General features: G+C 42.4%; 1 protein-coding gene across 9 annotated transcripts in view; it reads right to left on the bottom strand.

Moving 5' to 3' along the window:
• ep400 (E1A binding protein p400) overlaps window positions 1-12601 on the bottom strand; it is a 164821-nt gene that overhangs the window by 142244 nt on the left and 9976 nt on the right. For 7 of the 9 annotated variants that reach the window (XM_086011917.1, XM_086011920.1, XM_086011919.1 and 4 more), the window contains exons 3-4: window positions 4666-4779; window positions 4447-4534 (exon numbers count right to left, since the gene is read on the bottom strand). In XM_086011917.1, the coding sequence (XP_085868043.1) occupies window positions 4447-4534; window positions 4666-4779 (202 nt within the window). The remainder of the gene's footprint in view (window positions 1-4446; window positions 4535-4665; window positions 4780-12601) is intronic. The other 2 variants (XM_086011921.1, XM_086011925.1) reach the window with 1 other exon arrangement.

The raw sequence follows: 12601 nt of genomic DNA, 5'->3' as shown, positions 1-12601 counted from the left end.
GCACGGAAACAGGTCATTCGGCCCAACTGGTCTGTGCCGGTGTTTATGCTCCACACGAGCCTTCCCCCACGTCTCATCATCTCACCCCATCAGCATAAACTTTCAGTCCTTTCTCCCTCATGTGCTTATCTAGCTTCCCTTAAATGCATCTCTGCTATTTGCTTCAACTACTTGTGGCAGCGAGTTCCACATTCTAACCACACTTTGGGTAAAGACGATTCTCCTGAATTCATTACTGAATTTATTAGTGATTATCTTATATTTATGGCCCCTAGCATTGATCTCCCCCACAAGCATTATCGGGTCCTGCTCTCGTCTGCCAAAATTGCACACTACTCCAGAATCAGGCTTCTATTCTCTACTGTTAACCGTCTTCTTAAACCCTTCTCCCCCCTCACCTCCGACAACAAGTGTGAGGAGCTCATGGACTTATTTGTCTCTCAGATTGAGACCATCCGATCAGCTGCCTCTGCCACTTCCCTTCCTTCCCCTAGCCCACTGGGCCAAACTTCCTCTAAGGTTCCCCCCTGCCCTAGCCCTGAATTCACAGCTTTCTCCAGTTTCTCTCCGATCTCCCCTCATGACCTCTCCGCGCTAATCTTGTCCACGAGACCCACTTCCTGCTCCCTCGACCCTATTCCCACCAAACTGCTGACACCCAACTTCCTTTTCTGGCTCCCAGGTTAGCTGACATTGTGAACGATTCTCTCTCCTCGGGTACTGTCCCCTCTCCCTCAAATCTGCAGTCATCACCCCTCCTCAAAAAAAACATAACCCTTGATCCCTTCTGTCCTTGAAAACTACCGCCCCATCTCCAACCTCCCTTCCCTCTCCAAAGTCCTTGAACGTGTTGCCTCCCAAATCCGTGCCCATCTTTCCCGCAACTCCATGTTTGAATCCCTCCAATCAGGTTTTCGCCCCTGCCACAGTATCGAAACGGCTCTCATCAAAGTCACAAATGACATCCTTTGTCCCTCCTCATCCTTCTTGACTGGTCTGCAGCCTTTGACAGTTAGCCACTCCATCATTCCTCAACACCTCTCCACTGTCATCCAGCTGGGTGGGACTGCACTTGCCTGGTTCCATTCTTATCCATCTAATCGTAGCCAGAGAATCACCTACAACGGCTTCTCTTCCCACTCCCGCATCGTTACCTCTGGTGTCCCCCAAGGATCTATCCTTGGCCCCCTCCTATTTCACATCTACATGTTGCCCCTTGGTGACATCATCCGAAAACACAGCGTCAGTTTCCACATGTACGCTGATGACACCCAGCTCTACCTCACCACCTCTTCTCTCAACCCCTCCACGGTCTCTAAATTGTCTGACTGCTTGTCCGACATCCAATTCTGGATGAGCAGAAATTTTCTCCAATTAAATATTGGGAAGACCGAAGCCATTGTTTTCGGTCCCCGCCACAAACTCCGTTCCCTAGACACTGACTCCATCCCTCTCCCTAGCATAACAAAGACCGCCTATTTCCACCTCCGTAACATCGCCCGTCTCTGCCCTTGCCTCAGCTCATCCACTGCCGAAACCCTCATCCTTGTTTTCAAATCCCTCCATGGCCTCGCCCCTCCCTATATCTGAAATCAACTCCGGTCCCACACCCCTCTAATTCTGCCCTCTAGAGCAACCCTGATTTTAATCACTCAACCTTTGGCGGCCGTGCCTTCTGTTGCCAAAGCCCTAGGCTCTGGAATTCCCTGTCTAAACCTCTCCGCCTCGCTTTCCTCCTTTAAGATGCTCCTTAAAACCTACCTCTTTGAGTCACCTGCCCTAATATCTCCTTCTGTGGCTCGGTGTCAAATTCTGTTCGATAATCGCTCCTGTGAAGCGCCTTGGGATGTTTTACTACGTTAAAGGCGCTATATAAACACAAGTTGTTGCTGTTGTTGAAGTGGAAACATTTTCTCTACACCGACCCTTATCTTTAAAATCTCGATCAGGTCTCCCTCAGCATCTCTCTTTTCTATAGTAAAGAGGCCCAGCCTGTTCAGTCTTTCCCGATAGTTATAACCTCTACATACTGGTGTCATCATTGTAAATCTTTTTTGCACCTTCTCCAATGCCTCTATATCCTTTTTTATAATATGGAGACCAGAACTGTTCACAGTACTCCAAGTGTAGTCTAAATAAGGTTCTATACAAGTTTAACATGACTTCCCTGCTTCACAATTCTATCCCTCTAGAAATGAACCCCAGTGCTTTATTTACTTTTCTTACGGCCTTATTAACCTGCGTCACTACTTTCAGTGATTTGTGCACCTGTACCCCTAGATCCCGTTGCTTCGCTGCCCCATTTAGACTCATTATCCAGGCAGTATGTGACCTCCTTATTCTTCCTACCAAAATGAATCACCCTCACACTTATACACAGTCATGTCAAAACATAGTGTACCCAGCATTTCCTCCCACCAAGTCTTGAATACTATTGTCCACCATTACCACCCACCCCTCGAATAATCATCACCTACTTTGTTACATTGATTTTACAGCACAGAAACAGGCCATTCGTCCCAACTGGTCTGTGTTGGTGTTCCTGCTCCACTCGAGCCTCCTCCCACCCTCTATATTTAACCCTATCAGCATATCCTTCTATTCCTTTCTCCCTCATGTGCTTATCTAGCTTCCCCTTAAATGCATCAATGCTATATTGCAAAAGTTCATTTGTCTCAGTAATCAGAGCATAGGAGGAAGGCTACCTAAATTCTAATTGCGCTTATTTGTACACCAGAATCTACTTAAGTTTGCACCCACTATTTATCTGGGTCCACGTCTTCCAACAGAAAAATCATGAGCCATAACAATAGTAGACCACAATCTGGGTAGTGAATTCTGCATTAGCATGTAAAATTACTTAACATCTATGCACCGACAACAGACATCAAGATTTTCTGTGATTCACAAGATTCTCCAAAGGAATTTCCAAAACATTATTTATATTGCATGAGTTTATAGGAGGTCCTAAAATTCGACTTCTAAATTCTCATCCTCAAAATCGTTCCAACCCTCACCCCTCCCAACTTCTTCAATCTCCGCCAGCCCTACATCCCTGCCCGTATTCTCCACTCTTCAAACTCTGGTCTGCTGCATGTTCCTCTCTTCACTCCACCATCTGTGGCACAGCTTTCAGTTACCTTTTCCCTCACACTCTGGAATTCCCTCCCTAATCCCCCTCCATCTCACTGCATTTCCCCCACCTTGAATCCTCATTAACTCCTAATCTTTAACAGCCTTAAGGCCACCGTCACTGGATCCTTTCCTATTCTTACCTAGGTCTGATCCCAAGCTACATTAAAAGGTGCTATATAATTGCAGGTTGTTGTGGAAATCAGAGTGCAATGTGAAATGTACCATTCTATAAAACATCAACACAAATGCATTGTAAACTTTGTAAGAGACAAGTTCTGAAGTTGGAGAACCAAGAGGCAGTTGCCGAGAATGACACAGCACAAGCTGTGTGGTACTTACACAGGAGTGCTAGGCAACATTTGCAAACAAAAATAAAAGGAAACGGTTGGTAAATGGTGCCCGTAGAGGCAAGATAAGCAGCAAATAAATGAGGAGCCAGAACGAGAATCTGCAACAACTGCAAGACAAATACACAACAAAAGGCCAGGGGAGGAGAGCAGCTGTACCAACCCCAGGACGAACAGGAAACCTGAAAGAATGCAAAGTTGCTCTAAATTAGGAATACTGCACACAGCCCACAAAGTTTCAACTTGTCAAATCCCCAGGGGGTAACGGATGGCTGTAAGTGGACTGTGGGACACTAATCCAAGCTAGAGGTTTGATAACAGCAGTTTATGCTGTCATTTGAATACAGAGACTGATCATTTACAAGATGCACTAGAGAACTTTAAGTTTTACAAGTCTCTTTGCGTTGTGGCATTGCTTTGCTCTGTTCCGAATTTTAAAGGCAAGAGCAATATACAGGAAACTCTCTTAACCGACACCTAAATAACCGGAAATCTCTGTTAACCGGCAAAATTCAGGAGTAGGTTCAGGTAAGTTTTACTTCATATTAGTGGCAGTTCCTGGATCTGTGGCTGTGTAACCGGGGTTCGTGCACTTGTTGCTAAGCAACAGGGACGCTTGGTCTGTGGCCAGAGTTCCTGCACATGTTGCTAAGCAACAGGGAAGCCTGGATTTGTTGCGGTGTAGGGAGCTCTCGTACCTTTGAAACTATACCTCACTGTAATCCGGACTTTTTGATAAACCGGCACCACGCCTTCCTGTTGGTGCCGGATAATAAAAAGTTTCCTGTAGTGCAACACAGCACAAAGAGAAGTGCCAGGTTTATGTCAAAGGACCCCACGTGATTCGCTCCTCTCTCTCCCCACCCTCTTCTCAGAGTGGATCAAAGGAAAACTCACTACACAAATTATATTGTCACACTTATGGCACAAATATCTATGAAACTGTTCCAAAAAGGAAACGTACCTGCTTGAGCCAAAGCCTGTTGTCTTTTGAAAGCTTCAATCTCCACTGTATTGGCTGTGCCTGCCACAGGGGTACCTTGATGAGTTTGCTACAGAAGGACAAAAAAAAAGCACACATCAGAAACGGACGCACTGGTAGCAGCTCGATGATGCAACAGGATTTAACCCTTCTGATGCTATAATGATTCACAGACTTGTCGGTGCCACATTGACTCCTTACCTGAAACTGCTGCTGCTGCTGTGTTGAAAATGCAGCAGAAACATTAGGGGGAAGCTGTGTTGCTATGGCAACTGGCGTCCCAGTCTGGCCATCCTTTCCTGTCACCACTTTTACCTTAAATAAAAACAATGCATTCATTCACAGGGTCATTACTGAAACATCAAGTCCGAGCAAAAAAAAAGTAATTTGTGTTACAAGGACAGCCAGGAAACTTCTGTAGGAATTCTTTTTTTCTTCCTAGGCTTGCTTCACGGGATTCATTGCAAACATTTGGCCGACTTAATTAAAAAAAAAAATTGGTTTGTGGAACAAAAAGAAAATGTTGTTTATTGTAAAGCCATAATAAAAATGTTTGCTGAAACTGCATATTGCATTATTAGGAGCACTTGGGGGGGGGGGGGGGGGGGGTGCAAAAATCAGTCTGAATTTTAACCCAATGGAATCAAACTTGAAGTTACAAAAAAAAAAAATAATAATTCTAGGGTTGGGGGGTTAAGGAGTTTAGGTCGTCCTGTTGATTTAAGTGCCAATTCAGTCGCAATTTCTCCGAAAGGTCTTTAGCCAGTAAAATGAAACCAGAAACTAGGAGTTAATCACAGAGTCCTTCACATCAGCTGTCACAACACAACATTAGGTTCGGAAATGGAACGAAGCCTCGAAGCTATGTCGCGCATCAATGCTCCAAAAGTCCAAAACAGAGAAGCAGACGAAGCCTCCAGTCAACAGTCCCACTACAGGTAGATCAGATCACTCGCAGTAGCCTCCAGTTTTAAACCTGCAGTCCGCATGCTTGGTTTTAAACCTGCAATAACTGCCTATGAAAGAGTCCACAGATTTTTAATCTGCAATCGGTGGCGACAGGCTTTTATTAACAGTCAAATTAATTTCTTGCATTGTACTTCACTTTTGCTTCTGTATTGCAGAAGTTGCAATCGACTGCTAGCATTGAGACTTACTACAACAGGGCAACTTTAATTACAGCCATAAAATTAAATGTAATAAATCACCACCCAAATATACTAAAAACTAACTCTATGGGCAAAGGAAAAAGCAGAACGATTGGTCTTCATTTTAGCAGTGCGCATCATTGAGACCTCAAGTCCCGGTAATTACATATTATTTCAGTCAAACCGTATAAATGTCGGGTAAATCTTGCAACACAGAAGAACCATGTGAAAGTCTCATTATCAATGAAATATTCATATATAATAAAAAAGTCAGAAGCTCTCGCATGTAAGTATCAGAGTGATATTGCCAGATTCTCGAGAGCGAGACATTCTGTCACCTGTAGCGTTAGTTAGGGTATCGGCTGACAACTCAGTCTATTTATACAGTTAGCACTTTTTCTGCTCATTAATTTCGATAAAAATGCAATTGAATTTTACCAGCGAGGTCAATTTGCCATATTAAATGTCCGTAAAAAACAAACAAGTACTAGACAACAAACAGCTTTTCTAACTTTTGAAACACTAAAAAAAATCAGATGTTCAAATTAGTTTGGGGTAAAGCAATCCTTTCACTGATCAGTGTAATGTCTACAAAGATTAAATGCTCCTCTTTCACCCAATGACAAGATCACAGGATAATTAAAGATGGAGGGCCAATCAGCCCATTTAGTTCATCTGTCGAGAAGCCCCCTACACTTCCCCCTGCAGCATCCAATTGTTTCTTAAATGTGTCCAGCACTGCACCAAGGCGGCAATTCCAGTATCGATCACTCCCTTGATAATCGGCCCTAAACCTGCCGCCCCTTGTCCTACGCCCTCAAATTAACCCAACATCTGTCAAAGTGTAAGTTTCAAAATATTTAGACTTTTCAGATTATCAGCTGGTCCATCTATTCCGTCCCACATGGTGCAAGCTTCCCTCACCATTAAACCCATTCCACCCCACAGGCACACAATCTCCTGCAAGAGGCAATAACTCATCCGAGTACCTGAAATGCACTGAAAAATGGTCTGCAAAAAGCACATTATTCGAGATACTTTATACTGCAAACCCATTTACTCATGTCAAACTACCAGTGCAGTGTGCTGCAGTATTGCCAAATTATTTAGAACCTTAACTTCACTAAAGGTACTTTACAACAAAATCAATGACAGATGCATGTCAGCATCAAGCACACAAGTCTTTTGATGCTATTGGATTCTCTTTGCCACCGTTGTTTACTTGTGTTGTTAATTTCCCTGATTTCCCAATTTCTTCTAATTTTTTTGGCCAACCAGATTACATTTCTGTAGCTACATACTGCCTCACTCCTTTCCTCCCCCAGTCCAGGGATGACCAGGGGTTGCTTTGACCATCTAGCCTCTTTCTCCACATCCAAGATCAGCCATGATCTTATTAAATGGCGGAGCAGGCTCGAAGGGCCAAATGGACTACTCCTGCTCCTAGTTCTTATGCTGGATCAATCTGATGATCTCATCGTTAACTTAAATCTATAGAAAGATTGAAAGTGGATATTTCAGCTGTTCACAGGCTTTGACACCAAACCCAAATAATCCTTTAGTTTAAAAAAAAAAGTGATATTCTGCGTACGGGGATTTTATAGCACAGAAACAGGCCAGTGTTCTCCGCACGAGCCTCCTCCCACTCTATTTACTTCATCTCACCCTATCGACATATCCTTCTATTACTTTCCCCCTCATGTACTTATCTAACTCCCCCTTGTATGCATCTATGCTGTTCACCTCAACCACTGTATGTGGTAGCAAGTTCCACATTTGAGTATATTTCAATAGTTTGAATTACTCCGATTGGAAACTCTAATATATTAAAAATCTTAAGTCTGCGCACAATTCCGGTCAGCTTTATTTATTGGAAATTTCTATAGGAAACTGCCTATGTAAACTTGTCACGTTGTAATTACAACCTCTCACAGGGGGTGGCGCTGTAACACCTCCTCAGCTGATACCACAGTGAAGTTCTCCAAACAACTCTACTTCTCTGTCCCAAGTTGCTGTCAGTTTTGCTATTTAATTATAAATTAATAATCCATTAGTAATATATAAAAATGACAGAATGTATGACTTTAAAATGCAGACCAAATTAGGTCTGCGGGAGCCCTTTCCTTCTAACCCTGCTTCACATGAAGACTGCACTGGTCTTGAATCCCTGGGTGTAATGCCACAGGATATTAACCTTGGAAAATTATAGATCTTTACTTAAAGGGCTAGTATTAGGTAGGTGCTAAAAATGTAATTATTAAACATTAAGGCAATGCATGACAGCTTTTCTTACATTACAGCAGAGCCTTTAGTTTCAGGATACGACTTACAGAAGCACCTTTGGCTGCCCAGTCCTGCATAATAATAACCACCCCAGGAGCTAGAGTAGCTTGGTTGGAGTTGCTACTTTGTGAAATAACTTGGCAAGTGGTTTAACGGAATCATAAGCGTGAGACTAAGAGACGGGAATGATCAGAGACCCAGTTGAAACTAGCCAATGTACATGAATATGGTTGTGTGCTCAATAGAATTTCTTGAAGTTTAAATTCAACCCAATAGAGAAATACCAAACTAGAATGGAACATGAACATTTCACATGGCACTTCCTTATACAGCTCAGTCACAACTGTTAATAATTTATTTGGTTAAAAATCACTCATACCTGTCTGCCTGTCCAGGTGGATACAAGAGATCCCATGGAACTATTTGAAGAGTAAGGAGCTCTCCTGGTATCCTCGTCAACATTCATCTCTCAACCACCACCATTAGATTAACTGATCACTCTTCACCGTTGCTGTTTGTGGGACCTTGCTGTGCGTAAATTGGCTGCCACATTTATCCAACAGCGACTACACTTCAGAAGTAAATCATTGGCTGTGAAGTGCTTTGGGCTATCCAGGGGGGGGTGAAAGGTGCTATAATACAAATGCCCACTCTCTCTTTAATAATGCTTCAAAAAAACAGGATCACGCAGAAAAGTGTATAATCTATTCCACTTAAAACAACTGAAGGTTTCGAGTGTTTGCAAACAGACACTAACCATCTGTTTGCACTGGGACTGCGAGACTGTTTTGTCAATCACAATGGATAAGCACGCTGATAAAATCGCCACTTGAGAGAAACAGTACATCAGCAATGCAGCAAGCTCGACGATTAACAGCTCGCCCCACAGACTCAATATAAACAGACAATGAGCATCGGCTTCTCAATGAAACTTCAACTCATTATGGACTCCACATGGAACACGATGAACCTTTTATTGCTCAGGTATTTCATGCTTTTTTAATTGCTGCTGATTTGGTTATTTTACAAGAAAATGTGCAGCAAATTCAGCTTCAAATTATTCCTGCAACTGTCTCAACTAAAGGATGTTCTGAAGTCGAGTAAAGTAACGATGAATTTTGAATGTCTGAACAGAATGCTTTCACAGAACTCAAGCTCTGTTTTTATAAAATTACCCAAAGCATTATGCAAAATAAAGTTTCAACTCAGATTAAATATCATTCTTCCATTTCACCTCCAGTGCCTTTCACAGGAACGGAAAACCAAAAGCCATCTTTCAAAAGAAAGTAAAATGAACCTACATTTCATTTCCCCAGGATGTCCCAAAGTACTTTACAACCAATACATTACTTTTGAAGTACAAATGTGGCAGCCAGTATGCACACAGCAAGGTTCCTTAAACAGTAAGTGACTGAATGATGGCCAATTAATCTGTTTCTGGTGGTGTGCTGCTTGAGGAAGCAATGCTGAGCAGGACAAGAAGAAAAACTCCCTGCTCTTCAAATAGTGCCTGGGGACCAGTTATACCCACCTGAGGTTTAACATCTCCTGCCAAAAGATGGTAATAGCCTTACACTGAACATAAATTAGGATCTTATGGACATCTGGATAAAAGCTGCAATAGTGACACTCAAAATCAGACATGTAATGCATCACGAGCCACGGTAAAGGGTACCAGAAACATGGGTTACCGAGGCCATGGCTTGACACTACTGCTGGCTTCCTTACACAGAAACCAACACGTGATGGCACAAAAATTAGGGCAACAAGAAGTTATTCCTGCTTCTACTGAAATTCGCCAAACCCCTTTATTCATCAATATGGGTACAACAATCCTGCATTCATGTGTGTATGCCTGTTCAACAGAGTGTACCTGTCCATGTGGCACAGGATCGAGAATAACTGCTTGTTACATTGGCTCCCGGTCCAGTAACGCTTCAAATTTAAAATTCTCATCCTTGTCTTTAAATCCCCCCATGGCCTCGTCCCTCCCTATCTCAGTAATCTCCTCCAGCCCTACAACCCTCCGAAAACTCTGCATTCCTCCAATTTTGGCCTCTTGCACAACCCCAATTTCCTTCGCCCCCACCATTAGTGGCCATGCCTTCAGCTGGCTGGGCCCCAAGCTCTGGAATTCCCTTCCTAAAACTCTCCAACCCTCTCTCCTCCTTTAAGATGCTCCTTAAAACCTCCCTCCATGACTAAGCACCTGTCCTAATATCTCCTTCTGTGGCTCGCGGTTAAATTTTGCCTGATTACACACCTGTGAAGCACTTTGGGACGTTTCACTACGTTAAAGAGCACTCACACACTCGTTTTAAAAAAGATCTTCATTTGAAAGCCATCTCGACTTAAAAAAAATACAGCAATATATAAGGGTGAAGCATTCAATGTATAATATGCAGTAGTCCATACGACTAACTGTTATTGGGGTGAATATGGATCATGCGGAAGTAACATAAGGATTACGGATAATAACAAATGAAACAAAGGAATCTTTTAAAACTGAGTAAACACCAAAAGTCAAGGATCATTGCAAATGATGGTGTTAACAGCACACACAGAAAATTCAAAACCTACACTATAACACATTGAAAATAACAAAGCACAATTCACACAATCCGTGCAAGTGAAGTGACATTCAGCAGCAGAATGCGTATTACATGCTGAATGAATCCACTCGGATCATACATTGTCATTGCTTTGACTTTGGAAATATTGTGTGTACAAAGTAAAACTCTAGAGCGACAACGGAGGGGCAACAAATGCGGCTCTGCCCGTGTCGCTCACGTGCAGAGATCAAATTTTAAAATGCACCTTTAGCAAACTAAAACGTGTTTACTTATTTTCTTTTACACAAGAGGAACCTGCACAGCAATGAATGAATAAAATGACTGGGTGCGCATTACAGGGGTGGTTAGAAGCTTTTATAGTACTACATAAATACACATTGAAGATCTAGGAAAAACCTCTTCACACAAAGGGTTGAACAAATGTTGAATGTACTGTCCCAGAAAGCCATAGGAAAAATATACTGAGGTGCTTAAAAAGAAAATAATTACTTGGGAAGCAAGTGTGCTAAGGGATTGGAGAAAGGCAGGGAATTAAGATTAAAAAGACAGCTGCCATGGTTAACAGGATTGGCGGAGCAGACTCAATGGGCTGAATGGCTACAACTGTTCCTAAGGTGCAGTGAACGGATTAGCCGTTTGCAGGAGCGTGCTGTGCACAAATTGGCTGCCTTGTTTCCTACATCACAACAGTGACTACCTTTCAAAAGTACTTCATTGGCCATAAAGTGCTTTAGGCATCCTGAGGTTGTGAAAGGCACTATATAAATGCAAGTCTTTAGTTCTTTCAATTTACAGGCCTTAACAGGCAATGATCACATTCTGAGCACAGATTAACTGTAGGGTCAGCTTACTGGTGGGTCACATTTGGGTCCCAGAGACAAATTTCTATCAGACTAACTTTTTGCAGAACAATAAGCAATACTTGACATTGAAGGCTTAAGTATACTGTAAACTTGTTTAGAATGCCTGGGTACTGCAAGTGCAAATTACAAACAGTTACACAGTTACTTAACCTCTCTCAAACACAAGTGTGCCTGCTTCTGTAATCCAAAACACGGATTTTAATTGAACTGGAAATTTTACATATAGAGTTATATAGAATATACGGCACAGAAACAGGCCCAACCAGTCCAGGCTGGCGTTTATGCTCCACTCGAGCCTCCTCCCGTCTTTCCTCATCTAACTATCAGCATAACCCTCTATTCTCTTCTCCCTCAGATGCTAATCTAGCCTCCCCTTAAATGTATCTATACTATTCACTTCAACCACTCCCTGTGGCAGCGAGTTCCACATTCTCACCACTCTCTGGGTAAAGAAGTTTCTCCTGAATTCCCTGTTTGATTTCTTGGTGACTATCTTATATTGATGGCCTTTAGTTTTGCTCTTCCCCACAAGTGGAAACACTCTCTGCCTCCTCTATCAAAACCTTTCGTAACTTTAAAGAATTGGGTCACCCCTCAGCCTTCTCTTTTTTTGGAACAAGTTGTAACTATCTGAACGAGTTAGCCGGAGCCCTGTTTAAGGGTTGAATGGCCGTCGAGGTGCTGACCAATCCACCACTAAACAGTCTCTTGCCAAGATTTAGTCAAGGCACGACAGCAATAAACAATTTCATTCTCTGTATCTTGAACGCATCGCAGCCAGACCAGTGTACTGCAACATTAAACTGTCTGGATTTGTTTAGCTTGTCAACAGAGTCACTGGCTCCTCCCAGAAACATCTCAATCTTCATTCAGAAGTTTCAGCTCTATCCAGAGACAAAACCAATGCCCCTGTTGTGTCTACAATCGTTTTTGTACCTGTTGTTTTTGCCCAATATATAATGCACCTAATCAAAGTACTGTCCACAACGTCAGGTGCTGAAAGTAGCACAACACCCGATGGGTTAAGTGGCAAATTCCATCAAAACTTGCAATGTTATATTTTAAAAGTCACCCCTACAATTATTTACGTACATAAGGTTTAAACATACCACAACCTGTGTACTTTGTTAATGAGCATTGAACATACGTTTTAATAATTATTTAGCTACTTCTGAACTTAACAGAAACGATCTTTTATTCCAAATGAGAAACATAAAATTGTTATTTATAAAGCTGTAAAAAACACTTGAGTGCGCAAGTGTTGGCTCAT

This window comes from Somniosus microcephalus, chromosome 19 (genome assembly GCF_052327205.1).
Source record: "Somniosus microcephalus isolate GS21.2 chromosome 19, FLI_Smic_1.0, whole genome shotgun sequence".
NCBI classification, from domain to species: domain Eukaryota; kingdom Metazoa; phylum Chordata; class Chondrichthyes; order Squaliformes; family Somniosidae; genus Somniosus; species Somniosus microcephalus.
Note: the sequence above shows the minus strand (reverse complement) of the source record. Positions and strands in the feature narration are given on the sequence as shown.